Source organism: Coturnix japonica, chromosome Z, assembly GCF_054131305.1.
Source record: "Coturnix japonica strain WE chromosome Z, WE-NBRP24, whole genome shotgun sequence".
NCBI lineage: Eukaryota > Metazoa > Chordata > Aves > Galliformes > Phasianidae > Coturnix > Coturnix japonica.
In genome coordinates, this window is record NC_140702.1 from 41,810,641 (window position 1) to 41,838,634 (window position 27,994).

The 27,994-nt window shown below is 37.4% G+C and overlaps 1 protein-coding gene across 9 annotated transcripts in view; it reads left to right on the top strand.

The window, feature by feature from the left end:
• SLC24A2 (solute carrier family 24 member 2) overlaps positions 1 to 27,994 on the top strand; it is a 100,676-nt gene that overhangs the window by 60,680 nt on the left and 12,002 nt on the right. For 5 of the 9 annotated variants that reach the window (XM_015849065.3, XM_015849067.3, XM_015849068.3 and 2 more), the window contains exons 5-8: positions 5,859 to 5,909; positions 10,882 to 10,977; positions 13,071 to 13,159; positions 23,527 to 23,655. In XM_015849065.3, the coding sequence (XP_015704551.1) occupies positions 5,859 to 5,909; positions 10,882 to 10,977; positions 13,071 to 13,159; positions 23,527 to 23,655 (365 nt within the window). The remainder of the gene's footprint in view (positions 1 to 5,858; positions 5,910 to 10,881; positions 10,978 to 13,070; positions 13,160 to 23,526; positions 23,656 to 27,994) is intronic. The other 4 variants (XM_015849069.3, XM_085530263.1, XM_085530262.1 and 1 more) reach the window with 1 other exon arrangement.

The following is a 27,994-nucleotide window of genomic DNA, read 5'->3' on the forward strand; positions in this document are numbered from 1 at the left end:
AGCTGTGGGATTTCAGCCTTCGTTTTAAGTGGTGCACTAGGAGCAAAGTAACAGATTTTTCTTTTGGCCGTGCTTTGAAACTGCCCAGAGCTCTACTGATAAGATCGTATACATTTTTATTTATGTTTCTACTCACACTGCAATTACGTACAATTGCAGTAAACTAATTGTAATAAAAACAGACATCTTTAATAAGATTATTTTCAGGGCAAAATCACCTACAGTAAAAAACAAGGTAAGGACATGTAAGGAGAAAAAAACAGAAAAAGAGGCTCATAATCAGCAGAGAAGATGAAAGTTGATCACATTTCTTTATAGAGGCCTGAGCCAGTGTTACATTATTTTGTTATTACCCAATGTGCTGACTGCTCTTCAAGAAACTGAATATCAGCCAGAAGTATTAAAGTAAGATTTTGCCTTATGATCTTCATTTAAAATATTTATTTGCTTAATAAAACAACTATAGATATAATTCTAAAATGTGTGTAATTAGCATTATTTACTGTATTACTCAGATCCTGAAGAGATCCATTTACATTTTAAACTACACCATCTGAACACAAGGCCTCCATTTTTGCAAGAACTTCCAGTTTGAAAGTCTGCAAGTGAAAATGTAGGCTACAGCACTGAATTATAAATGGCATAACTTGGGTTACCTGGAGGCAGTATGACTTTTTTTTTTATGACATTTTTTTTTAACCTTTTATAACATCTGCTTTCTCTACTCTGCATACTGCAGTGACAATACATACTAACTCCTACAGCAGTTCCAGTCTGTCCTACATAGGATAAAAGTAGTCAATAAGCAAGTTAAGAGGTTTGTATAGTAGATAGAAGATGGGAGACACATGCTTCACATGCTTCTAGCATCAGGAGTCCTTTGTTCCTGGTCTGACATCACTGGTGAAAAAAAATTAAATGTTTGCTTAAATTTAGGTTGCATAGCCACTGCAATGCATTTAGCAAAACTTCAGAAGTGGCCTTTTTATGTTTAGGGCTGGCACTCTGGTTATCTAATTGAGTTTTCTAGATTGAATTTTCAAGACTATGTCAGCTAGAAAAAGCAACAGAAAAGGTCAGGAAAAGACAACCTCCTCCTTGATAATAACATGAATTTCTCTAAGCCCTCTGGCCTAACTCCTCAGCTTTCTTTGGAAAAAAAAAAAAATGTAATAAAAGAAGGTGCTGTAAAACATGACAATAGTAAGTACAAATCAGCATTCTTATCAGAGAGTTTTAAAGGGTTTACAGAAAGTTTAAATCCTTAAACTAAGGAATTCCTAAGATGTCTGTTCACAAAAAATACACCCATAGTGTAACTAAGGAAAAGATCCTTATGATAAATGCAAAAGACTTAACAAAAAACAATAAAGCAGGCAAAGATATCCTTAAAATTGCTTTGAAAATATGAAATTAAACAAAACCATCTTCTTGTAGTCCATTAAGCTCATCAGTCTGTAATATTCAGAAAGCGCAGAGCTGAAAGTCACTAGTCATTGATCCTCTGTAGTCTTTCTTACTGGGACCCTGGTTCTGTGGTTTTCTTTCTTACCCATTTTGTCCCACTCAGAAAGAGAAGACAATCCCACATGAGGTTTAAGTCTTGGTGAAAGAAATGAGCAAATCTTTATGGGGTTTGTTTATTTGTTTGAGCAGACATAATCCCTTTAGCCTAATGAGTAGATTTTGAGTGTAAAAGAAGAAAATCTGGCCTGGTCCAACTAGTGACATATTGATTTCATATACAATTTGCCTTTTCTACATGCCCATTTTTACACAGTGGAACGCAGAAGAATAAGAATGGATGACCAAACTGAAGTCCTTGCTGCATCCTCAGCTGAGCTCTCAGGAACATGCTGACTCACTTTCAGAGCCAAGTGTGCAACTCTTGCACAAAAATTTACTTCTGTCTCCAATATTTGGTTAGGCTTCATGTTCACAACATCTTAAATAATCATTTGCTTGCTTTTAAGTTGCAGTTCTTGACCACAAGCACATTCTTGATGTTATTATCAGTTTTGAGCCCTTATCTCTCATTTCACTTCTCCTCTGTACTATGTATTCAGCCTACTGAATTTATGAGTTTGTGTTTGAATCAAACAAAAAAATCTGTGCTTTTCATATGTTTGTTCCTGAAGCCTAACAATTCCGTTTAGACAAAGTTGCCACTGATATCAAGTATTAAGCCTGAATGCCTTCATAATTTGAAAAGTCAGACACAACAGTGAAGCTGCACTAAACACTGAAAGGATTATCATCAGTGCTTTCACTTTAGCACTTCTATTTAGAATAAAGGAAATGTCAGTTTTGAATCATTGTAATTACCTTGAAGAAGCATGAAATGAATTTTTATGCAAATGTGTATTTTTATGGGAAGTGTAATTCTTATGCTTGGTTAAGAAACTCATAATGCATCACTTTGTGCTGAGAATCTGAGTTCACATATTTTCATGAAGAGTTACTCACCTATAGGTTGCTATCTTTAGAGTAGCTGTGTGTCCTCTGAGTACTCAGAGAATCTCTAGGCTGGGCTAATTTCAGATGTAACTAGGGACACCTGAAATATCTCAGATTTTTGTGGCTGGAGATCAGAGAGCTCTGGAAATACTAGCTTTCTTTCCGTGGGAGCCTGCAGCACTGCAGTACAATAGCATAAATAAGTATTTCACCACATATGGTATTTATGAGCATTGAAAATAACATAATTAGGTATCTTGTTTGAAGCTGCTATCAGTGTGGTACCACTGTGTAACGATATTCTTCTGTTTACTTTGATATTTAATGGTAACTACAGTAGAACCACTGCAGAAGTTGTACTGTATGAGGTAGGGAATAGTAGGTAATAAGGCAACTGTTGTCATAATCCTTCAGGAATGTCAGACAGGATTACCAGGAACTCTCTGTTCTCTCCCAGTGTAAAAATATGCAAAGGAACAAATTAATTCATTGACTCTGTCACTGTCGAGGATCAGCTGTTAATCTGCATCCCTGCATCCTTTTTGTTTTATGCAGCCAACGGGGATGCTTGTACTGGATGGCAGCCAGTCTGTCTGCTGTGCTGTCCCTGTGGGAGCCACAGAGCATGTTCATGAAGCTGGACTTCTCCAATTTTAATAATGTTGGACTTTTTAAATATATCATTTCATGCACTTTTTATCCTGGTATTTTAGATTTTCAGGACCATTTAAAATCAGTTTACTTCAAAAGCAGAAAACTTTCCCAAGTTTCATATTTTTTTTTAAAGTTCTTCAATTGAGTTTAAGCTTACTTACAGCTGTATTGAACAGAATCTTATTACAGAAGCAAAATTTGCTTTATAGCAGAAGCTGGTATGTCAGAGGCTGACTTGGAAAGGCAGATGCCTGCTGTTGTTGAGTCTTGAAATCCAGAAAATAATTCATGCAAATATGCAGCTGACAGTTTGCAGCATCATTACTGTGTGCATTGCAGCCGGTGAACTGTTGATCATATAAAATGTTTTCTGCACATGGGACTAAAAAGCTCTAAAGAGCATAATCTCACCAGCGAGATTAGATTTTTCCTGGAAATAATTTTCCTAACTGCAAGAATTAGCCTAGTTTAATCCTTGTTTTGTTGAGTATTGCCTGGAACGTGATTATTGTCAGCATCATGCACTCATGTCTCTCTGTTCCTTTTCTCTGTTTTTGTAACGTCAGAGTGTCTGTTTTACTTTCCTGTTTGTCTTGTATTTCTCAATTCAGATGGGAAGCAAACAGATCTAAACCAGATTGCCAGTATGTCAGGTGCCCTGCCCTTCTGCTGCTGCTTTTATTCCTTCTGAAAGTGTAGCATAATTCACTATTATTGTCACCATCCTCTGAAACCTCTTCTGCTTCAGCCATGAAATCAGAGGCCTCACATTATCATTGTTTGTTCTTCAGTTTGTTGCCATGGTACAACCTTCTTCTCAACTTTGTCCTTCCTCACCTGCATCCTTACTCTTCATTTCTCCGTGAGTTTCTGCAGTCCCCCTCTGGCAGTGTTTTCTCCTGCACGTACTCCCATTTCTCTGATTGCTCTTGGGCTCCTTTTGGCATCTGTCTTCCACTCTCATTCTCCCCCAGCGGACATCTTACCCCAGGTCTTAGCAAACCTGACCACAGAAGTTACAGGGCAGAGATCAATGAAAATAAGTTTAAACAGAAGTGCAGTCAGTGGATGCAGAGCCTCGATTAAATGGTCCCAAATGCTCCATGCAGGGAAGTGCATGTTGAAGATACTGGGAGCACTCCAAGGGTAAAAAACTCCAATCTTTAGGGCTAAAATCAGAATGACTGGAGAACTGATTCCTTTATGCAAATGTAATTACAAAGATTATATTTCAAGAGTAAGAACAGCCTTACAAAACAAAATATGTATTGCATACTATTATAAAATAGGATGTTAAATTATTCATTTAATGACATGGTTTCTTGCCATAACAGAGACTTAAAGTAAATTCAATGGTTATACTTATGTGTAGATAACAGACAGCATTGTACAAGCAGGAGTATGCCAGTATTTGTAATTGGTTTTATTAAAGTGTGCCTGTGAAGCAATCTTTGCAGTCAATCAGAATTCATTTAAAAATGTAACACTGTATTATCCAGTGACACAGCTTCTGTCTTTGCATTGAATTAAATGTTCTTTTGCAAAAATTTAGGTATCCAAGAATAGATTAAAAATTAGAGTCTTTGGAAACATCAGCCTTATGTATCATCACATTATTTTACAGTTAAGAACTAATGGCCAGACCTTTGGTGAATTCACTTATGTGGAAAAATAGTGGGAGATCATGAAGTACATCAACTAAAAGCAAAATAAATGGCCAGCATTTTGTAGTTAATTTCTTAAGCAGTTTCCCAAGCATGAAGAGAGAGCATTTCCAAAGAAAACATCACTATCAAGCCGTTTAGTATCCATTTTGTAGGATTATACTCTATTAAAAGGTTAGATGTTCAGAATCTAAATTGTAAAATTTTACATGAAATTAGCAACTGAAATCAGCTGTAAATTCTTCAAAAGATTGCTTAAAAATTCTTCCTTGTGCTTATTTTTCCTGTCCTCTTTGCAGAAAGTTGAGACCAATACTAACTGTTGAATCTATACGTATGCAAAACTTTAAGAAAAAAATAACATTTTCACACAGAAATGAGGTGTAAAGAAAAATCTGAAATTTAAATAAATGATTGTATCCCACAGAAAAATAAACGTAGCCCTAAAGATCTAGAGATCTCTGAATTTGCTCTGCCCTGACGGTCTGTAATAATTCATTTTATTAAGATCTAGTTAATGATTTAATGAATTTAGGTCTCATAATCCCCAGGAAAGTGAGTAAATACGTCTTTTCTGACTTCATAAGTGACAAGTGTTTTCAAGTGAAGCAATCCTTCTGTAACAAGCCATCGAGTCAGAATAATGTGTGTGAGATCGTATTACGCACAGTTCCTGACATTATGTTTTTATGTGTTTTGGACATGTAAGTATTTGTATGTATGACCTGTGACCTGTTTAATAGCTCAGTTTCCAAAGCTCCTGCTGATCAAGTCCTGTCAAGGTTTAATATGTACTCCCAAATATAGGGACACCAAATTGGAAATCACCTTGACAAGGCTGAGTTCTACATTTCTGTGCTTCTTCTGCAACACCCTCTAGCAAGTTGCTCTTTTAAAATCAGTGACTTGTAAAATTTCAGGGGGGTGGAAAGGCACTTCCATTTCTGTAATCTATGTGTCATTGTCCTGCAGAATTTTTCACATTAATCACTGTTGAAGTTTATGAAGCACGTGCAGAAACATGTACATTTCTTGAATGTCTGCTGGTTCCTTATCTTTGTGTCTTTTACTGTGATGTTGTAGAGCTTGGATCATATGGAAACCTAAAATATTATGACACAATGACTGAAGAAGGTAAGAAATACTTTAGAATTGTTTGTATCAACTTTTTTCAAAGCCTTTTCTGTGTTTACTTTTTCTTTCATTTTTCTTCTGTTTTCAGTTTTTTCCATTTTTGAATGACTCCTTTTTGCATGACCTCATTGACAGTGTGATCAGCTATGGTTCTTTTTTTCAGGTTTTTATTTTCAACTTTTCAGTTTTGCTACTTTCAGATAAGGAAATACAGCTGAAGAAGAATGTACATGCAAAACCACACTGAGGAGTTACATAGTGCAGTATAGTATGAATTGTAAATGCTCATTTTGTTGTATTTTACAGTGCATTCAAGAAGGTCATTTATGGATGATGAAATCACTTGGCTAAACCTCTCAGTTTGAGTGCTTATCGCTTAGTGACTTCAGTTTACTGTATTATTCAAAAGTAATGAATGAAGTCTAAAAACTAGGCATGACTATTTGTGGAAAATTAATTGCATGCTCAGTTGCAATGCAAAAAGTATTCAGCTTAAATTCTTGATTCTAACAATACAAGAAGGAAATAATTAGGGCCTAAATCAGGGCTCACCGAAATCTTGGGGACTTCTGCTAATAAAAAGCATTATAGTTTACTATATTGATTCAGAAGTGCAGTTCCTTAGCTTTCCCCACATTTTCAGCCTGAGTGCATCAGCATTTCTGTAATTCAGAAGGTACCAGACCTGAGTCCTGAATGTCAATAAGATCAAGGCTGTTGTCCAACTCTTTGGCTAGGATACCAGGCAGATGGTTCTGAGTGCTCAGATAAGTAGTCAGTGGCCTGTCTGAGAAGAGAGATAAGGTTGAGGTCTGTTGGAAGGTTAACTACCTATTCCTACTTATTTTTAATGCTGGAAATAAAAGGTGAAGAGCTTATTTTCTCTGTATTTATAAACACAGTCATATTCAGGTTTGGATTACTTTCTAGTTTAGATTGATCTTGATAGAAAGTTTTATAGAAAACCTTCATTACAGACATACTGTTAGCCACAGAGGTACCTTTTGACTGTGTCTTGTTTTCTGTATGTGCTACTGTTACTCAAATAAACCCATACTATTCTGGAGCCCTCTACAGGGGATGGTTCCTTCTATCGTTGACAGATGCAGGTTTCTTTTGGTGCAGGCATGAACATCAACTTGTAGGGCAGCCCAGGAGCACCACCTCTAGTTGCACAGATTCATTGTCTGATTCACAGGGTTGGTACCAATATAAGAGAAGATGCTTGAGAGGAGATTTTACCTGGCAAACATCAGTCTCTGTGTTGTTTAAATACACTTCTGAAGGGCCCTGAAGAACCTGAAATTAGTCGTCAACTGAAGCAATTAAGATAAGGCTGCTAGAAATGAAGCTTTTGCAGTATGTCTCATCTCAGTGTTTTTTTCAAATCAAGCTCTGAATGTCATTTCTTGTTCTAGCCTCAGAGTTGGATGTGTTAAAGTTCTTATATTTTATTCTTTAGTGATAAACTTACCATTTCAAAAGCAATTCCTGCATACATAGTCTTCAGTTTCTTATAAATCCTATTATGGTAGTTAAATATAGTTACTTGTGGGAAAATATCCTTCAAGTATGCTATGTATAATATATGTACTCATTATTACTGTGCCTACATTGAAGTAATACTATTAATATTCAATGTCACCTCAGAAAGCCCTCCTCATGAATAAACAATCAAAGAGCATGCTGTAGCAGTAGCTAAAATCCAGCAGCAAAAATCTTCCAGTAACAAAAAGAAGGAAGGAAGCTCTTTGTCTGAAGGAGTATTAACACTGACAAGAGTCTGTGATGCAATTTAGGATCTTAAATACAACTGTCATCATCATTTTTGTGTCTTTTATAAAGCAATAACCCCAGAAGCTGCAGTTAGATCAAAGTGCGCTATATTTTCATCTCTCTATTTGAATATTCAGAAGCATAATCCCTATCACTGCACATCACGCTTATTTTCATCACCTCTTTCACTCTTTATTTTCTTAATTTTTCCCTGAATTAGGTTTGTATACATCTTCTGCAGTAAGTTAGCTACAGAAACATGCAAAATCAGTTGCAGATCTCTAGGTTTTCCTAATGTTATACAACCCTACCCCTGCTCCCACAATCCCTGAGTGGAGATAGGAAGCAGATTTTTTGTCTTTTGGCGGAGAAGCACAGGCACATCCATTTTTGTAGACAAAAGTGACAGGTGACAATGGCAGATAGAGCCAGAGGGCCTCTGGGCTACACATTTTTGAAATTGATCTCCATTATATTTGCTTCTGTTTGGTCAGAAATTGACTTAATATTAAATGCTGATTATTCAATCACCCAATTCATAGAAGTGATGTACCATAGTAGATGGGAAAAAAACCCTTGCAGTAGTCCTGAGCTATCGAGTAACCTCAACCAACAGTCTATGACATGACAAAACTACTTTTATTTTCAGGTGACATTTCTGCAGCACTTTTTCAGTTCAAGCTGAAATCACATGAGATGAATTTCCACAACTGATCAGTTGCCACCCCCCAGCTGTGTTCTGCAGCTGGGCACCAGCAGGACTGGAATGAACAGTTCTGTCTGCTCAGCAGCCACAGATTTGATGTCTTCTGACACATGGCAAGCTTGGCTGTGGTGCTGGTTGTGCATAGATGTAGTAGTGTTTGATATGAGACTGCAAAGTAGACAAATTGCAAAGTCTTAAATTTTTGAACAATTGAATTTCTGAAGATAAGTTTCTTTTCTGTAAAATCAGAGGCTTCTGACCCAAGGAATCTGTAGTCTGCAACTTAGTTTGTAGTCCAAGAGCTGCATTTTTTAATATATCCATGATCAGCATGATAATCTCTTTCCGCTGATGCCAGCTGGAATTGCTCATGCAGATCAAGGTGTATGTACTGTACAATACTGATTTGTTCACATATATTCAAATATAACCAATTTAGAAACCTTCTTTGCTAATCAACTGACCCGTATCTCTTGTTCCTTCAGAGCTATCCTTTCTAATCTAAAATGAACTGCAACATCTGTCAGAGTTTAGCAAATCTAGATTAAGTATTTTCTGGAACAAATATCCTACTTTGGGTATGTGCAGTCAAATATTTTCATCAATCTAAACTCACATGGCACCAGTTGTTGTGAAAACTGTGCTTGGGTATACAAACCTACAGCATGTAGGAAATACACACTTCTAGCTTCTCCTAAAAACAAGAATGGTAACATAAAATTTCTGTGGGTTATTTTAGTAATGACACCAGAAGTCAAGAGAAAAAAAAGGCACGTAAGGTCTGTGCCAAAGTTGAAATCTTTTGGGCTTCCTGAAATTTCCTGAGGTGGTTCTTTTTCCATGTGGGTCTGTCCTTCCCCTTTGATGAACAAGTTCTACATTTGGTTTGTTTGAAACTGATAGACAAAAAGGAAAGCAAAGGGAAGAAGGAGTCATAGGTCTGTCGGTGTTCTTTTACTTCTCACTGTCTTCAGACAGACTGGTGTTACTTTTTTCCAGCAGTGAAACTCCAATTTCACGCTTTTGGTAGTTGATTTTATGTTTTTTAATCATTTCCTCCTGCTGTTTGGTTGTGCTAGTGAAAAGATAGGACAGTACTGCTTATTAAATGTTGGTGGTGTTTTAATTCTTTCCAAGTGATTTGCTGCTGACATACAAACTCCACTTCCAAGTGAATGGTAACTGCTAGTCTCTATGTACTGTTCATAAGTTTTTGCACATATGAAGGCTTTAATACATGTATTTGAACCTATTTCTTGTGATGGTGTAGTTTCTGATAATCTTTGGTTTATAAGAAGGGAAGAGAGGCTTTCTTTCTCAACCAACAATTGTTTCTTGTTATGTCTTTTATTTTAACCTAGAAATGGTGATCTGTTTCTCTGTTACCCTACCACCTGAGTTCCTCCATGACCAGTAGTATTTTGGGTTGCTCATCAATTATGTGTTTCCACTGAAATACATTTTGACCTTAAGCCTGCTTTGTTATATTATTATTATTTCAGTGTTGATTTTCAGCATTTAAACTGTTTTCAGTGGAATTTTAAACTGGAGTTGAATAGCTAAAATACACAAGACCACCGCCTAATAATGCTATATATTGTAGTCAACAACTTAGACTTTAAAAAAGAGAAAAAACATCCTAAAAAGCAAAATCAATGAGGATGCATTACAGAAGGACACATACAGCATCTGTCTTCAAAACATATACCATCATAAGTCCTTACATAGGCAAATCAAATAAAGTGAAGCAAGGAGTGAATTTGTTTTGCTTTTGTTTGCCTACTTTGACTTTGCCTAGTTTGAGTGTATTATCTGGAAACATTGATCAATGAAGTGTAGTAGGACTTGGGACTTCCTCTTAGGAAGAGATGAATTGCCCTGAAGGCAGTCTATATGATGAGCTGTATAGTTAACCTCATGGGAGACAACATGGTGAGAAGGAAATTTTCATTTGTGAAGCTGGCATGGAAATCATTTATTCTGAAGATTTCTTCTTTCCCATCTGAAGTATCTGTAGAATTTATGGGGATATAGCTGAGTGCAAAGTGACAAGGTTGTCCACCATGATGTGTTATATGGGTTCAGCTTAAATTCTGTGTTACTGTGCTACTAATTGAGTCCTGAAACTGTGTGCATTTGTTTGTAATATCTGTATTCATGTGCATTCATCTTCTCCTTAGCCTCACATCCTACACCAGTAGATTTTTAAGAGGAACTTTACTGACTGCTTCAGAAGAAAAGTTGGATTCCATTTCTTGTTCTGCTTCCTGCAGTGCTCTCAAAACAGGGGAAAAAATTAAACAACAACAACAAACAAACAAATAAACAAAAAAGCATTAGTAAGAACATCAGATAATGTTTAATAGCATTTACTGTTTGGGGAGGGATGGAAATGAATTATTAGCAATGTTTTTTCATTCCTAAGCTATGGCAAAGAAACTTTGCCTCTCAAAATATCTGCATCTGAATAATAATTATGCTTCCTTTTAGGAAAATTCAAGGAGAGGGCATCAATTCTGCATAAGATAGCCAAAAAGAAGTGCCAGGTAGAAGACAGTGAAAGACAGAATGGAGCTGCTAATCATGGTGAGTAAAGCCATGCAGATCTACTGCGTGTTCTTGAGGCTGTTTTTCACTGTTTCATTTTGCTTGTAAATCTTTAGAGGTGAATTCATCTGTCTGCTTCATTTTTACTGTCTTGCTAAACATATCCTGATTCCCTGTAGAAAAGGGGATGAAATCCAAAGACAGTATGGGAGTTAAGTGCAAGGTCTGATCAGGAGGTAGAAAGCCTCCCAGAAAGACTGAAGAGTTAAATGCAGTGCTGATTTTAGACAAGCAAAGAACTGGCAGCAATAAAGATGCAAGTCTTACCTGCAGCTTCCAGGTCAAAATTCAGTGAGTTTTTTGAGTTGTGAGAGGTTGGTGCAGGGTCAGAGCACTGTAGTTTTTCCCTGTAATCTTCCTGTTCAACCCAAAGGTCTAAAGAGAGCACTGACCTACATGAATAAGCACTGTGGTTTCTCTGTGTTACTGAACTACTTGCAGAAGTAGTAGATAGCAACACAATTGCAGTTAGCTCAGCCCTAGTGCAGTGTTGTTAAAGGAAATGTTTTGTTAATCAGTTCTGCAAAATAAACACCATCCCCACAATCCAAACAGATACCTGAAGTAGTCTTAGCTGGTTTATAGCATCACCAGTTTGTTTTCTGATAGTACTTTGCTCTGTTGTTCCATGTGCTGAACCCAGCCATATATGTTTGTTTTACCTACCCAAAGGAAACAATATTCACCAGTTCTCCTTTTATGGAACCCTAATATTTTTCTGGAGAGTAAGTGAAAACCATCAGAAATTTCACACAAGTAGCTTCTATGTTACAGAGGGAAGGGTGTAGTCTCTATAGATCAAGAACCACTAATCTAGGATTATGTGTGTCCCATGTAGTACACCCCCTGCCTCAAAAAGAAACAACCATCCTATTTAAGATTTGATTTGTGAATCTACTAGTTGTTGAAAATCATTTAAGTCCATCTGTATTAACTGTGCAGAATTAGCCTACAGTGGCTTTTCACTGAGGGCAAGAATTTGTCTTTTAGTTCAAAAGTTCCTACACCAGAAAGAAATCCATATTATCCTTTGTCTACTGTGGAATTTTTTCTGCATTAGAAAAACATATGCAAATGTGTCTGATAAGAGTTGAATCATTTTCTCAGATGATACTTTTTCTGACCTTGTGCTGTGTTTAGACAAAATTTACTTCCTCAGTCAAGCAACTGAATGGGACTCTGTTGGTAAACCACAACGCTGAGAGTGGGGTTAAGAGACAATACACATGCACTAAAATAATTAAAGACAGTCTGGCACTCAGCTTCAGCTGTGATCTCGGATTTTTAATTTAGAGGAATCTCAGGATAGCAGTAATGTAACTTGACAGCTGTATTTACTTACATTCACAAGAGCATACCATAATGCATGCTGAACTTGTGTAAGACATTTCTTATTACTATTCCCCATAACTTCAAATTTTCCAAGAGATTTTTGGCTGTTGACATTTTCATCTAGCATATACCAAAAGAGGTGACAGCTGTTTAGAGAATTCCAAGATAGACAAAGTCAGAATAAATTTGAATAAATGTTATGTCAGAAACTGAAGGCCCGCTTTTATCATTTCAATCCCGTTAACAGTTTTGCAAAAGGGCATTAGGGTTCTGTTTTAAAGGTCATCCATTTATTATTTTCCCATATTTTTGAAGAAGGTATTTTATTGCAGTTTAGAAGTAACTTAAGAAATTGCAGAGGTTAGTTGTTAAGTTGTTTCTTCTTGAAAGCAACCTCTCACTTGCATTCTTCAATGTCTTTGTAGATCATCATATATTGTGTTTACCTGAAATGTTAGCCTCAATTTAGCATAATAACATGCAGTATTGCCAAGGGTGTACATTTTTCTAGAACAGAAGCCCCAGTAAAATGGTTTCTTCAAACACAAGATTGAGACTTATAATAATTTGATACAAAATGTGGTCAAATGAAAGCCAGAATTTTGGTCTCTCTCTTTTTAAGTTTTGTTCACCATCAGTATTTGATGATTTAAACAGACTGAATACATGACTAATAGATTTATTTATTTTTTTTTAATACTGTGTTATTTTCTTGCTCTTATTTGTGAATGATGCCACAGAGAAAGGTGCAAAAGTGGAAGTTGCAGTAACACCACCAAGTGATTCAGGACCAGTGCAGAATGGAATTGCCCACAATGTTGATGAAGAGGTAAGTGCATTTTTAATTCTATTTTTCTTTTTGTAATATCAGTAAATATATGCATACTTGATTTTGCTTTTCAATGAAAATATGCCTTGCAAGCAAAAACTTGCAAATAGGAAGTCTACAATAAATATAATCTTTATTTATTACTGAACACAGTATATTATGATATGGTTTTCTGTATGTAAGAACTGAAGTCTATTTGCACATTTATCTCATTTCCAATGCCCTTCCATGTTGGATAAGATAGCAGTCTAAAATGTATTCTTTTAGAAAACACATTTGTGCTCATCAGATAGGATGTTCACAGCCCTGAGCACAGCGAATGGAAATTGCTTGTCTGATTATCATGATATTGCACAGAACCTGTTCTCGTACGAATGCAGCTTGTCATGTTGTGCTTCATAGCATAGTTAAAAGTAGGTGCAAAAGTAGGAGCTGTGTGCAAATTTTTCTGCTCTGCCTTCTGTTATCTTGAGGCATAAAAAATTAAGTTTTAATATAGTTATATTAGTGTTTCTGTGTCTCTTCTTGTATGTGGCTAAAACCTGCAGAAGAAATGAAACACTTAAATTGAGTTATTTTAGCATGTACATTTTTAGGTAACTTTGTAACTCTGTAACTCACATCATGACTGAAATGGCTGTGTGGATGAACTAGTTTCTCTCTGAAGTAAGCTCTAATTTTCACGCGTAGCTGACTGACAAATTAGGCCTTCCCATGGTCTTTTATTATGACTTAGATTTTTAAAATGCAAATAGTCTGACCTATAACGCAAGCAGGCAAACAAGTGGAAAAAGGTGGTGAATTGATTTTGCTAAACTTGGACACTGCTTTTAGGCTGAAGCAGCCAAACCTACACAAAGAAAGTCTTGTTAAAAATAGACTGTGACATGGATTTTGTATAGTGATCTTGTTTGTATGTACTGATACAAGCAAGTTGCTTTTAGAGGTTTATGCCATAGTATCATCTTCCCCAAAATATAAACGAACTGTCTTGCATTTATGTACAGAAAAATCATTGCAAAAAATGCAATGCCTCTGTTTTGTCTTGGATCATGCAAGGCTTAGTTTTCAATATTTTAGCTGTTTTCACTTACTTTTTGTTTGACAAAAAATTTTAGTCCAGATTAGAGTTCATCTTGCCTTGTTCATGGCTGGAATATCTCTGTAAGTAAAGTTCTTTCCTAGAAAGGTCCTGCAAGCCATTGGGGGGAAAAAAAAAAAAAAGAAGAAGAAAAAAAAAAAGTTGTACAAATAACAGTGTTTGTTTATTTCTTTTGGCTGCTTTCTAAACACTATTTTCCTTTACAAACAGTATAATTCAACTGGAACATAAATGTATCTGGGTTATGTTAACTTTATGATTCTGTCTGCAAGACTGAGAAAAAAAAAAACCTAGAATGAGTCTTTTGGAAAAGTGGGGTTTTTTTTTACAAATTTAGAGGTGGAGTAATGGCAGGATGGTTTTGGACAACAAGAGGGTTAGTGCACTGCATCAGGCAAGAAGGCTTTTTAATTCTTCATGACTTGAAGATAATTTTGATCTTTGAGAATAGAAATGGAGAATGAGGATCTGTCCATAGAGATGGATGTTTTTGATTTCCTGAGTAATCAAGTAATGGTAATGAATCTGCCATAGACAGGAGAACTTAGTAGAACATTAAATTACATTTTTTGTTGATATAAGCTGTACAGACTGACATACTGCTTAAAAGATCCTTATTATCCTAGTAGAACATTACTCAAGTAAAAGAGTTGAGTAGAATCTGTGGCATGAAGAATCTCAGCACTGTAATATTCCACATATTAATATTCCACATTAATACTCAACATTTTAGGGTAAATTAGGTCATTTAACATTAGCAAAATAAGTAATAAAATCCAAAGCAGTGTGGTTTTCCAACTTCTGTTCACAAATGTCAATAAAGAATAGCATATCCTGGTGTAACCTGTTTGGTGAAATGGTCTGTAGGATGTATGTTAACTCTAATAGACTCTAAGAGTGCTCAGTAGCTTAACAAGTAAATTGTTCTTGCTCTGCCACATTTTTAGTACTGAAACTGCTCAGTGAAAACAAAGAAGGAAGAGTAATCTGAAGCAATCATATTTCACAGCAATGTCCTTATGCTATCACTTTGCATTTTAATGAAGTGGTTCCTGAGCTTGTTCAGAAATCAGCAAGGTCAAGCAGCCTCATCCTTCAAGACAAAGCTTTCAGTCTCAAACAGCTTCAGGATAAGGAGGGAAAATTATTGTAGGAGTACATTACTCAGAAATGCTTTCTTCCTTTTCCTCCCATCTACATTTAGATGTTTCAAAATGTTGATGAGGGAAACTTTTGAACTTTTTTGTTAATTTCAGCAAGTAAGTATTAGGTTGTTCTGAAAATGTACTGTGCTGTATCAGGGGTGGGATACATTGTTTGTCACTGTCAAAATGACAAGATGGAGTGAGTGGTGAGTCTTGGAACTGGAGGAGTGATACTGCATTTTCATCTCCATCAATCTGAAAGAAAGGGATTTTAAGTGTCTGCTGTCGCAGAAGAAAATAGCAGTCTCCTAATACCATTCTGAGATGGCTTATGCTGGCTCCCTCCCAAGTGGCCTTTCTAATTTTGTCCTCTTCCAGTGATAACCTGACAGTTGCTTCTAACTCAGTCTGCTTCTCTAACTGATATGTTGGAACTTATTTTGTAATTTAAGTATATATACTGGAATTCTGAAAAGGCTGCAATAAAAATAGTCTACTCATATGTGCTATGTACATAACAAACAAGTAGATCTCTATGGTACTTAGGACCCTGCTTCCCTATGAGGTTCCCTGGCTATTCCCTCCTGCACAGGGAGCTTTCCTGAATTAATTGCCTAGGTTTTTGTGCACAGCTTCCTGGTACACCTTCCCAAGCTGCGGCTTCACCCTGAAGCTAACAGCTGGCCTTGCTGAGATACTTGAAGTTAGCAAAATACAGTAGATCTTAAGTAAGTAGTTTAAGAACAGAAGGGGAAAGAGGAAAAAAAAAAAAAGGAAGGTTACAGAGAGTATGATAAGTAAAGGTCAAGAGACTCCAAAGCAAAGAAACAGAAGGTCCTCATCTACTTCCACTGACATCTAAGGGAACTTGCTTCCTGTAGAGGGAAATCATTCAACCAAAGCTTGGTGAAAGATGAAGTCTGCTTGTTGCTCATACATTTCATCCTCTGGCTGTTTTTATAGCTGTTCATCACCTCAGGAAGTAGGAAGGAGAAAAAAGAGGACAAACTCAGTACCATTCCCTTTCTTTCTATTTAGTATGTTGACCTTGTAGAAGCTAGCAGGATTAACTGCTGGTTATAAAGCTGTAGACAACAGTGGAATCCCACAAACTGCATTCACAAGACCTTGTTATTTGGTGAAGATTAGAATTAGAGGAGGGGAAACAGGTCATTGCCATGCTGGGACTTTTTTCTACCTTCTCCAAACTTTATTCAGACACTATGTAACCCTAGGAAGTGGCATATCTTCAAAGACAGTGGTATCATTGCCAAGAGCACCTTTTATTAGGGAAGTAATACTGAAGGAACAGGATAGTATGACAGCTAGACCCTGAGAGTATCACAGAATCACAGAATTACAGGGGTTGGAAGGGACCTTTAGAGATCATGCAGTCCAACCCCCCGCAGTTTCTTTTCTTTCTTCCACAAGAACTACCTCATTACAGCTAAGTCTAAGTCTAAGTCTAAGTCTAAGTCTAAGTCTAAGTCTAAGTCTAAGTCTAAGTCTAAGTCTAAGTCTAAGTCTAAGTCTAAGTCTAAGTCTAAGTCTAAGTCTAAGTCTAAGTCTAAGTCTAAGTCAACAAATACTCTTGAATTTTGATCTTTTTTGAGTACAAGCATTCACCATTTTACCCTGAGAATATTATTTTCTTCTGGTTTGGTAGTATGATTAATTCTGACAGCATGATTTTTTTGAAGCAAAAGGAAATTATATGGCAGAATTTGGCAGAACTTGGAAATGCAATATAAAATTTACTTCTTTGCAGTCTGCAATTTGTGTATGTCCAAACACATGGTTCATAACCAGTTTGTAAGTTTATTTAGACAGACTTCTAAATCACTGGAAACATTAGTAACTACGTGTTCCAGAGATGTTCATTTAGAACTGAAGAGATTAGATATGCTGTCCATCTAGAAGAACCAAGCTGCAAATATGCCTTTGGGGAAAAAATATCGTCCTGAAAGTTATGGGTTAGGATATGGGTATTTCCACACAGCATGTCACTGAGTATTCCTAAAACATGTTTATACCAAGGATCTAAAAGATTTAAATAGGGATCTAATAATTTATCCCCCACTGTCAATCTTTGTTGTGGCCATCATCCTTTTCTCTCTCGCAAAAAAACACAACTCAAATCCACTGCTATCCAGGAACTGCATTTCTCCTCTTGCTAGCCCAAGCTTTTGCTCAGCAAGGTAAACTCTATTTTGCTGCTGCTTTCAGGTATTTAGAATGGCTGTTCAGAAAATATACCCAGAAATGCAGTCAATTGTCTCAGACAGCAATACTCATAAAATACCACTCCCATTGAAAGCAGCAGCTGATCTCCTCTACTTTGATAAAACCAGGATTACCCCCCTGGACAGGACAGACAGCCGTCTGTCATCTTTTTTCCATCCCACCAGGGAAAAATGCCTCCTTCCATCATAAAGTCTGCAAGACATTCTTGCCTCATTTGCTGCCAGAAATTGCCTTCCCTCCTGCTGGATATTCCATCTTCATGGGGGATTTTTTTCTACTTGCTGCACTCTTCCTTTTAACCTTTAGCAGGTTGCCACAAAGGAGAAAACTCTGTTATATGAAACTTCATAGTGCAGTACTGAGTGTGTGTGATGAAATGAAAGAAGACTAAAAGAACACTGGCAGTATCTCATTAAATGTTTTATAGGGTGTCCTTCAGAGAAATGATCCTTTTGAGAAGTCCAATTGCTTTCTCTCCACCCACTGCCACCTTCTTAACAAGCATTTGATTAAGTATGCTCAATCATAGTCGTTTTAGCCAGTGGCTTTCCTAAAAATAGCTCCCTGGCTGGAGATAACACCTCTTCCTCCCACCCACACGCATACACACACACGCACATGCATACACATTCGCACACTTTTACCCGTTTCCATGGTAACTCCACTGGAAAATGTTTACATACCAACCATGACACTTACCTGAGATACTGCATGGTAAGATGTATTTTCCTTTCCCCATCGAAGAGCAGCAAGACAAAGTAGTGTATTTCAGAACACAGTCTCTGAAGGAGGCAGCTCTCCCCTACCATGGAGTTCTCATTCCCTTTGCATCAAATTAAGATGATTTGAATCCAAGTGGCGTTGCCTTCTCTGTCATAGGCTATAATTCTTGGGCTATATAAAGCATTTCCATTTAGTTGAGAGATGGTAGAGAAGATGAGAGCAGCCTTTGTTGGAAGACAGTGATATATTCCAGCATGCCTGGCATTTGTATCATCATAAAAAATATATTTTTCTAATGCAAAAACTCTTTTCATTTGCCACATTCAGCCTAAAATAAATGCCAGCATCCTGTTTGCCAATATAACTCTTTGTAGGATTGCATTAGATTGTCATCAGAACAGATTGTTCTTTAATTTCCTAAGACTACTTAGTTGCATATTTCATGTTTTTCTTTCTGCTGTAGGCCATTTTGACTCACCTGAAAACTAGGGCAGGTGAAAATGGAGTGACACAAAGGCATATTCTTCAACTGTATCTCCATAGCACTATAGCTGTTACATCAGATGGTAGACTGGCTTTTGACTATTACAGTCTGTTTCTTTTCCATTTTCCCAAAGAGTTTCAGTGGTTATGTGGGCATAGAAAACTGCATATAAGCCTGGGGAACTCTGCTTTAAGCTATCTGCACTAGAGCCCGAAAGGGCAAAGGCTGCAATAATAGAATCCGGAGCAAATACCTACTTGTGTCTTACCCATTCCCACAGGCTTCTCTTGAAGCATAGTTATTTTCAGTCCGTTCAGGGTGCAGAGATGATTAATAAAAATTGACTGCACTAAGATGTCAGTCCATAAATACTAAACATGTTTTCAAAGGTGAGGGATTTAATTTTACTCCCTTCTTGAATTTTCCTCCAGAATGTGAGAGAAAAGCCATTGTTTTTTGACTTACCTACTCATTAGAAATTGCATACTACCATACCACCTCAGAATCTCATTTTCCTTCACAAGGTTTTCCAAATGAGATGTAACAGAAAATAAATGCACAATCCCAATAAAACACAGGAAGCTTGAAGCAGGGACATGAGGCTGTTACAGAATTCACAGCAGGGCTCCAGTAGTAGCCCTTGTCCTCTGCCTTTCTGGTGAAATAAATGAATGTGAGAATTTCTATTTTAAAGAAAAAAGCCATCAGTTTCAGTAATGAAAGACAGTGCCTGAGACATCACATTTTGAGACTACATAATTGTTTATTGATTTGATAACTGTAAGGAGTTTGACTCCTCACTCTCAAGAAAAAATATAGTTCAGCAGTCATTTACATTGCTACCAGGCAAAGAAATAAGTGGTTTAGATGGTACTGTATCTATACCTGCATGAGGAATTTGAAGTTGTATGTATTCTCTGTCTACAGTTTCCTATCTGTTGGAGTCCTGACACTAATTGTTTGCTGATTAATGATGTCGGATATCAAAACATGCAGTAAATGTACAACCAGGAGAATTTATGGCTAAGCTCTTCAGCTGAGTTGGTTTAACAAGCAAACTCCCAGAATATAATGTCTGTAATACAAATGTTCTATCTTCTGTGAGATACGGGCTAATTGGTAAACAGCAGCAGATTCAGGATTTCAGATATGTTTGAGATGATTCATTCTACTTGTTTTCCATGTTTTACTACAACCAGATAAAAATATATATAAATGCAGTTTGGTGCTGTTCCAGATAAGCAGCTATTTTTAGAAAGATGATAAATTTTGAGTGTGAGCATCCAAGGAAACAAGTTTCTGATGCTTGCAGGAAGGAGCGTCTTACACTGTGACTTCAGTAGATGGAGGTTGCTACAAGCTGTTGTTTACAAACAAAATAGCTGTTGGTAAAAGGTCTCCATATGTTTGTGTTGCTCGTATAAAGTGAAACACGTTGTATCTTCCTATCTTTGGAAAGATTTATTTTTTTTTTTTTGAGGCCGGGGGGATTGGCAGAAGTCGTCAGATCAATCCTGAGCAAACCAGTAAGAGATTTCATCCATGGGATTACAGACAAGATTTAGATGATATTCTTGGTTGAAGAAAGTGTGAAGGATGGAAGCTTAGGACATTTTTTCACTGTTTATTGTGAGTTAGAATTAAAACTGAAGTAGCAGGAGTAAGATTATGAATATGTGTGTGTCTGTTTAGAAACAAATGTTGAAAGAATATTTGTTACAGGTACTAAAGGACAACATATAACAGAATCAAACTGTGCTTCATTTCTTCAAAACAGAGAATCAGAACTATACTTTTTTGTCATTTATAGATGTGCTCCACTAACCATAGTAGGATATGCAAGAGAATGTGTGCCTGTTAGAGAATTAATTTTTCAGTTATTAATTCTTACTAAGGTACCATGTCTGTCCCATCTATGTATGAGTATACATATAATAATGAGCACAGAAGTGTGTATGTAACGAAGACCCAAGCTCAGCAGGAAAAAAACTACGGTGCAGTAAACAAAGGCTAGAAAGAATTATGACAGCTAATGAGAATTTCATGGAAGCACACAAATAACTATGGTAAATGAAGATCAAATGCAGCTTTTGTCTAGGCTTTTAATTTACGGAAGATGAAGATATGCCACACAATTCAGTACTTTTTCTTTGAGTGCCCATGTGTGGCTATTGCCAGAAGCAAGGTGCTGACCAAAGTGAGCCCTTGCCTATTTCTGTTCTCCTAGTCTAGTCGCTGTTTGCATCTTCAAAAACCAGAAACTTTGCATTATTTTATGTTCTTCTCTTTCCTCCAAAGCACATGCTACCTACCAGAGACCAACTTTTAAATGTGGCTTGGAAATAAGTTTTCAGGTGATTGAGCTGATTGAGAGAAAATGGAACTGTTGCCATTTGTTTCTGCAAGAATGTATATGTTTAATGACTATCTAGAAAATTCTTGTGGTTTGTAATGTAAAAAAAAGCTTATGTAATTATAATCAAGGGTACAACTGCTTGTTCATTTGCATATTCCAGACCATCCTTATAGATACCAGAATGAACCTGGAAAAGTGGGAGAGCAGTGATTGTTCATACTGCTTCATGTTTTACATCACTATAATATGATCTGTGGTTTTTTGTGACAGCAGTTATATTTAAGTTAAAATGAAATTTTGTGTACCCAGTTGAGTACTTCCAGAGTTCATAATGTCAACTAATGTGACTTTCCCATATAGTCACTGTACTATCTTTATAACCTATTTAGCTGCAGTGTTAATACCAAGGGAGCTCTGCATAGAAATGGGTAGCACCACCTGAGTAGGGCCGGAGAAAGTGAGATTCTTGCAAAGTATTGGCAGGGATGCTGTAAACTAGCAGAATATTCTAAGCTTCTGATTGAGCATCTGGAGGTCAAATGGAATGCCAGAAGGCATAACAAATGACAGCAGTATATAGCTAAATTCTACCATGCATACCATATTCTCATTATGTTTGTCTTCTTAACCCTGAAGAAGGGAATTGTGCATGATATTCTACGTGTTGAGTTTTTGTCATACCATCTAAAGTTCCTACAAACTGTGTCTATGCATATTCAGTATCTGTATTGCAGATAGGCTGAAACCACAGATAGTGCATGCAGTCTCCACCATAAATCCATGCTAAGTCATTCTGTATCACTGCTGCTTAGTCCAGAGCATGACATCTACATTTGCACAGTACTGTAGCCTTGAAAATTATTTCTCTTTCATTTCTTCAGTCTCAGTGGTTGGCTCAGCATTGTTTTGAAGTCCACACAAGCTGTATTTACAGCTGTGTTTAACATACTTACTTCCACTGATTTTTGGAAGGCCAGCATTTGAAAATCAAATTTAGCAGAGGACTGTGAGATTTAGCGTAGGGTTTGTTAAAGTTAGGGTAGTATGGTTAGGCTGCAGTTGGACTTGATGATTTTTGAGATCTTTTCCAACCTGAGCAATTATATGATTCTACGATTTTATGAAATGCCGATTGTGATTTATGGAATAGGAAGTGGAGACGCAGTCTCTAGCACCAGTGATGTATCTTGCAGTTACGGTAGCAGGGGAAATGCTTTTTTCCCTCCTCCTCTCTGAGTTTGAATTTGGACTTAGATTTTGAGCTGTATTTGTCCTGGGAAGATGGATGAAGCAATACAACCTTCAAGTGAAAGGTCTTAAACAGGTGGGGCAAGGTTTCCCAGGACACATCTGACAGACCCCCGACATAATTCTCTGTGTTGCTTTGCTACTGTCATTCGTACTGCCATTGTGCAGGACCAGTGCTGAAGTACCATTGCATGAAAATGGTATGGATTTGTGTGCAAACTCAGACTAATGTAAAGATATTGTTATGATTAAATATACTTGTTAATCACATCTAATTTATAAATTCAACAGTTCAGAAAGTACTTTGTAATTCAGTACTCTTTTATAAAGCAATTTGTTGTGGAGCTTTATTCCTGCTAATTCAGCTCATGGAATTATATGCATGCCACTCAGAAAAGGTTACCTAGGCAACCCTTTGTTGGTCCTTAAATGCTGAAATTTTACTTCAGTCATCAAATTTCAAAGCTGAGCATCCAGCTCAGTTTGATTTTCCCATCTCAATAGCGTCTACCAGAATAAAAAAATAATTGATTAATTTATGGAGAAGTAACCCCGTAAACCCTTGCACTTACACAGTCTGCCAAAGGTCAGATTTCAGTAAGTTATGGTAAAAGTCGCCTAAAAGCCAGAGGCAAGGGCTAGCCTTCTAAGCTGTTAAGGAGCCATTTTAGTGCTGTGTGGGCTGTTACAAATTGTGTCTGCATGTTTTTTACAGATCTTTTAATAATAATTAGCAATTATGACCGAGTCACTTTACTGTTGTCTTACAATCACATAAGCTGAGTTTTACAAAATGTAGGTGTTAACAAAACACGATCTTCTGTTGACATCCATACATAATCTACAAAGTAGCTGCAGTCCATTGTTGTGTCAAGAAAAAAACATGAGCTTACCTCAGTCTGTTGGTGTCAGGTCTGTCATAGAGGCAAGTGTAGTGCTTACTTGATGTTTTGAGTTCCCTTGGGTTCTTACTGAAATACAGTGTAATCCTAAGGACTCCCTTTAAACAGTCCCTAGACTTATTTAGCCATTTACATATTCTGCACCCTGCATTTCTTTGTACAGAATGAAGAGGACGAGGACCAGCCTCTCAGCCTGGCCTGGCCTGACACCCCACGCAAGCAGCTCACCTACCTTCTTGTACTGCCCATTGTTTTCCCTTTGTGGGCTTCTCTCCCAGATGTCAGAAATCCTGTGAGTACCTGCTGTTACAAGTTGGGGTGTACTGTGCAGCTGGGGGGTTTCTCTAGCTAAATGCCTGAATGTCTCCTGAAAGAGACTTGTGAGGTGCTTTTTTTTAGATAGAAATAGTGATTGTAGTAATATTATAATCATTTCCTCTTTGAGGGGGCAACTTCATTAATCTTCAGATCTGTGTACCAGTGCTTATGAGCAAATGGTTGGTAATAGCTCCATAAGAATTGCCATTCTTATTCATTAATATTTTATGAAAAAGAATGAAAGCTCTGAAAATTTCTTATGTGTTTCTAGATCTCTGCTGAGTACTGAGTACTGCTCAGTACTGAGGAATTCCACCCATCTTCAGTGCCCAAAAGAGTGAGACTGGAAGGATTTTAGATTTTCTCCGTAGTTCCCATATAACAATATGCATTTCTCCTAGATGTATGTTCTTCTAGACCTCTGTGTTCTACTCATCTTAGTTTTCAATCTAGAGCAAGATCCAAAGTCTTTCCATGTTTAAAACACTTTTTAGTTTTATCCCCAACATGACTTGAAGTCATGTGAGACTGCTTCCCAAAAGAAATAGAATTAAAATGACAAGCTGACAAGTCTTACCACTTTTACATTTACCTTTCTATATAATACCAAAACTCATAGAAAGTAGAAGAAAAGGAAAAATATAGACCGAAAAGTATTTTTGTACTGATTTAATCTCTCTTCCTTTCTGGATCAAAAATAGTGCTACAAGAGAACAATAAACAGCGTGTAAGCTCATGAATCAACACCCTGAATTCTTTTCTCTTCCTTATCACATTTCTAATCCCAGGCACTTGAATGATTCAGTTCAGTGCAGGGAAGAAAAAAAAAAAATCTAAAAGAGGACCTCTGATTTGTTTTTAGATAAAATTTCCTCAAAGGATACAAACTGACATATCCCCTTTGAACCTTCAAGCTTTATTTTCTTCAAGTTTTCGAACAACTCTGGTGAAGTCTTTATGTTTGTTAATACAGAAAAGGATACATGAATTTCTAAATGGGTTTTCTTTCTTCATGAACACCTTTTATGTGAATTTTGTTTCTTCCCTTTGAACATGAAGACTTCTCCATTATTCTGCTCAATACAAATGAGAACAGTTACAGCAATGGTTTTGGAATGCAGATGTGTTAGGAACTTGTGTGCAACTTGTGTATTATGTGTGTGAATATTTACACTCATATTGCTCAAAGCAGAGTGGGCATGCTGACATTCTGCAACTAAAATAACCTCCTGTAACATAAAAAGTAAGTACAGCTTATATGTCAGCAATGTCAATGAGCAACAACATTTTAAAAATTAATTCAATAAAAGGTACAGGCTTTTATACAGAAGCAAGACAAATGCAGATTGTAATTACATGTTATAATAGGAAAAGAGGTAACAGGCTGCATTGGTAAGAGAAGCTGCTTTCTTTTAACAGTACTGTCAAAGAATTAACCAGATGGTTGCATAAAGTCTCTGTGCCCAGCTGTCTAACTTTTAAAGGAGGCTTCATTAGAGTGTTTGTCTCTAAAATATTCTCACATATGCCTGTGTGCAATCCCCTCTCTTCCCTTCCTAACAAAAAGAAAACACAATTTCACAGCTCAGCATGTGCATCCGAAAGCAAGTTTCCATGAAACCTGTGAGGCAAAAGTTAAAACACTAAAACAGTATTTATACAGATTTTGTAGGTAGGCCTACTGTCAGGGGCTCAATTTGCAAGTGTGGTAATTTTAGCCAGAAATCCAAATTCTGCATCTGGATGCTCAGATTAGCATGTGGTTGTACAAACTGAGCACTAGTCTGCTAAACACTGATTTGAGAGACCATATGGAGCCTTTGACATCCTCTGTGGGTGTCCACTTTTCAAAAATGAGTTTTTCTTTCCTCATAGAATTTCATTTCTAAAGTATATTTTGTCTCCACTTGGTGGAGAAAGGTTGATTGCATTTACTAATATTAGACCAAGCTGTACTTATCTCCTAAGAACTAGAAGCTCTAGAAAAATTGTTTCATTTACTGAGAACTCTGGTTATGAAGTCTGCAAAGTCCTCACTGCCCCGTTATGCTCTGTCATGCAGATGTGCAGATTGATATATTCCTAGAGTGGACTGTGTAATAGTTCAACTAACTCCTCAGCTGACCTGCTTAAATGTATGTGTAGTGCCTTGATCTTAACTATCTGTTCACATAATACAAAAATGCACAAAAAGCCTCACTGTAACACCAACAATGTTACTTGCAGAAGTGGGTGTGCCTCTGGAGAACTATTTGGTTGTGTGATTCAGGGGTTTTACAAAGAAATCAATTCTTCTGTAATAATAACACATCTTCCCAGTGACTCTACGAAGATCATGAATGTGCCTGTCCACCCTGTACAGTTAGGGATATTGAAACATTGAAGGAACAATGACATGACCATGGTGACCCAGTGGTCCAGTGGCAGATATTGAACACCATCTCATTTGTTACATCCATACTGAGCTATCTATCCTTTCATGAGCCAGCAGTGTGCTCTTGCAGCTCAGAGAGAGTGGCAAGGTGATGGAACAGGCTGCCCAGAGTGGCTGTGGTTGTTGTGTCCCTGGAGGCGTTCAAGGCCAGATTGGATGGGACCCTGGGCAACCTGATCTAGTACCAGATCTGGAGGTTGGTGGCCTTGTCCATGGGATCCTTGAGGTCCCTTCCAACCCAAACCATTCTGTAATTCTATGATTCTGTTACAGGACAGAAAATTAGCTATCAGTAGTCCTGTTTTCTTGTCACTTGACCTATATGGTTCACTGTATCTCTGCAAATTCCCATTATCAGCCAAGAACTTACATGAACTCTAGTTGCCACACAAAGATGCACTGTTACCAAGGGGACAAGGACAAGATGTTCCTTCACAGATCCAGTTACAGGAACAGGTTCTGAGTAATCAGATTTAAGCGCTGTCAAGTATGGAAGGAAAATCAAAGCTTGCAGTACAGATAAATTTATGCATGAGACAAACACATGGTTCATTCAGGTTAAAGTAAAGATATCAGTAATAATGTTGTCTAAAATGAAGTCAGATGCTTTGCAGATTACTAAGGATTCACTGCCTTTTAGGATCAAACTCTTAGAAGAAAAATCTTCACTTTTTATCATACTTTCATCATTCTTGCCACTTGTTTTCAGGACCTGTTTTTCAGAGACTAACATCAATTCAATACAGAAATGTAACAATAAAAATGTCCTTTAAGTTACTAATAGACAGAAAAAGTACCAAACCAATCAATTTACAGCAAAGCTACAACGTTCTTTCTCTTTTGATAAAAGAAAATAGCATACAAACTGAATCAACTGTGCTTTTTCTCCTTTGTCTGTTACTGTGACCACAACAAAGCCAAATGGTAATAAACAGGATTCTCTCTCTGGGTAATGCAACCATCACAATGGCTACCAGAAAAAAGTGGACAGAAGTGTTCCTCTCTGCTTTCTCTGACTAATTCTTTTAAGAAAATACTTGGAATTAGAAGCCCTGAGTATTATAGAGTAGGGAGCTACAAAGAGATATATCTCGAAAGAATACTGTAAATAGTTATGAAACCGGCATGACTGTTACTTTACTCTGGATGAAAAATCCATCATAAAAATAAAAAAAAAAAAAAAAAAAAGAAAAAGAGAAGAGGAGAGGAGAGGAGAGGAGAGGAGAGGAGAGGAGAGGAGAGGAGAGGAGAGGAGAGGAGAGGGAGAGGAGAGGAGAGGAGAGGAGAGGAGAGGAGAGGAGAGGAGAGGAGAGGAGAGGAGAGGAGAGGAGAGGAGAGGAGAGGAGAGGAGAGGAGAGGAGAGGAGAGGAGAGGAGAGGAGAGGAGAGGAGAGGAGGAGGAGAGGAGAGGAGAGGAGAGGAGAGGAGAGGAGAGGAGAGGAGAGGAGAGGAGAGGAGAGGAGAGGAGAGGAGAGGAGAGGAGAGGAGAGGAGAGGAGAGGAGAGGAGAGGAGAGGAGAGGAGAGGAGAGGAGAGGAGAGGAGAGGAGAGGAGAGGAGAGGAGAGGAGAGGAGAGAAGAGAAGAGAAGAGAAGAAGAAGAGAAGAGAAGAGAAGAGAAGAGAAGAGAAGAGAAGAGAAGAGAAGAGAAAGAGAAGAGAAGAGAAGAGAAGAGAAGAGGAAGAAAGAGGAAGAGGAAGAGGAAAGAAGGGAGAGAGAGGGAGAGGAGAGGAGAGGAGAGGAGAGGAGAGGAGAGGAGAGGAGAGGAGAGGGAGAGGAGAGGAGAGGAGAGGAGAGGAGAGGAGTGGGAGAGGAGGAGAGGAGAGGAGAGGAGAGGAGAGGGAGAGGAGAGGAGAGGAGAGGAGAGGAGAGGAGGGGAGGGA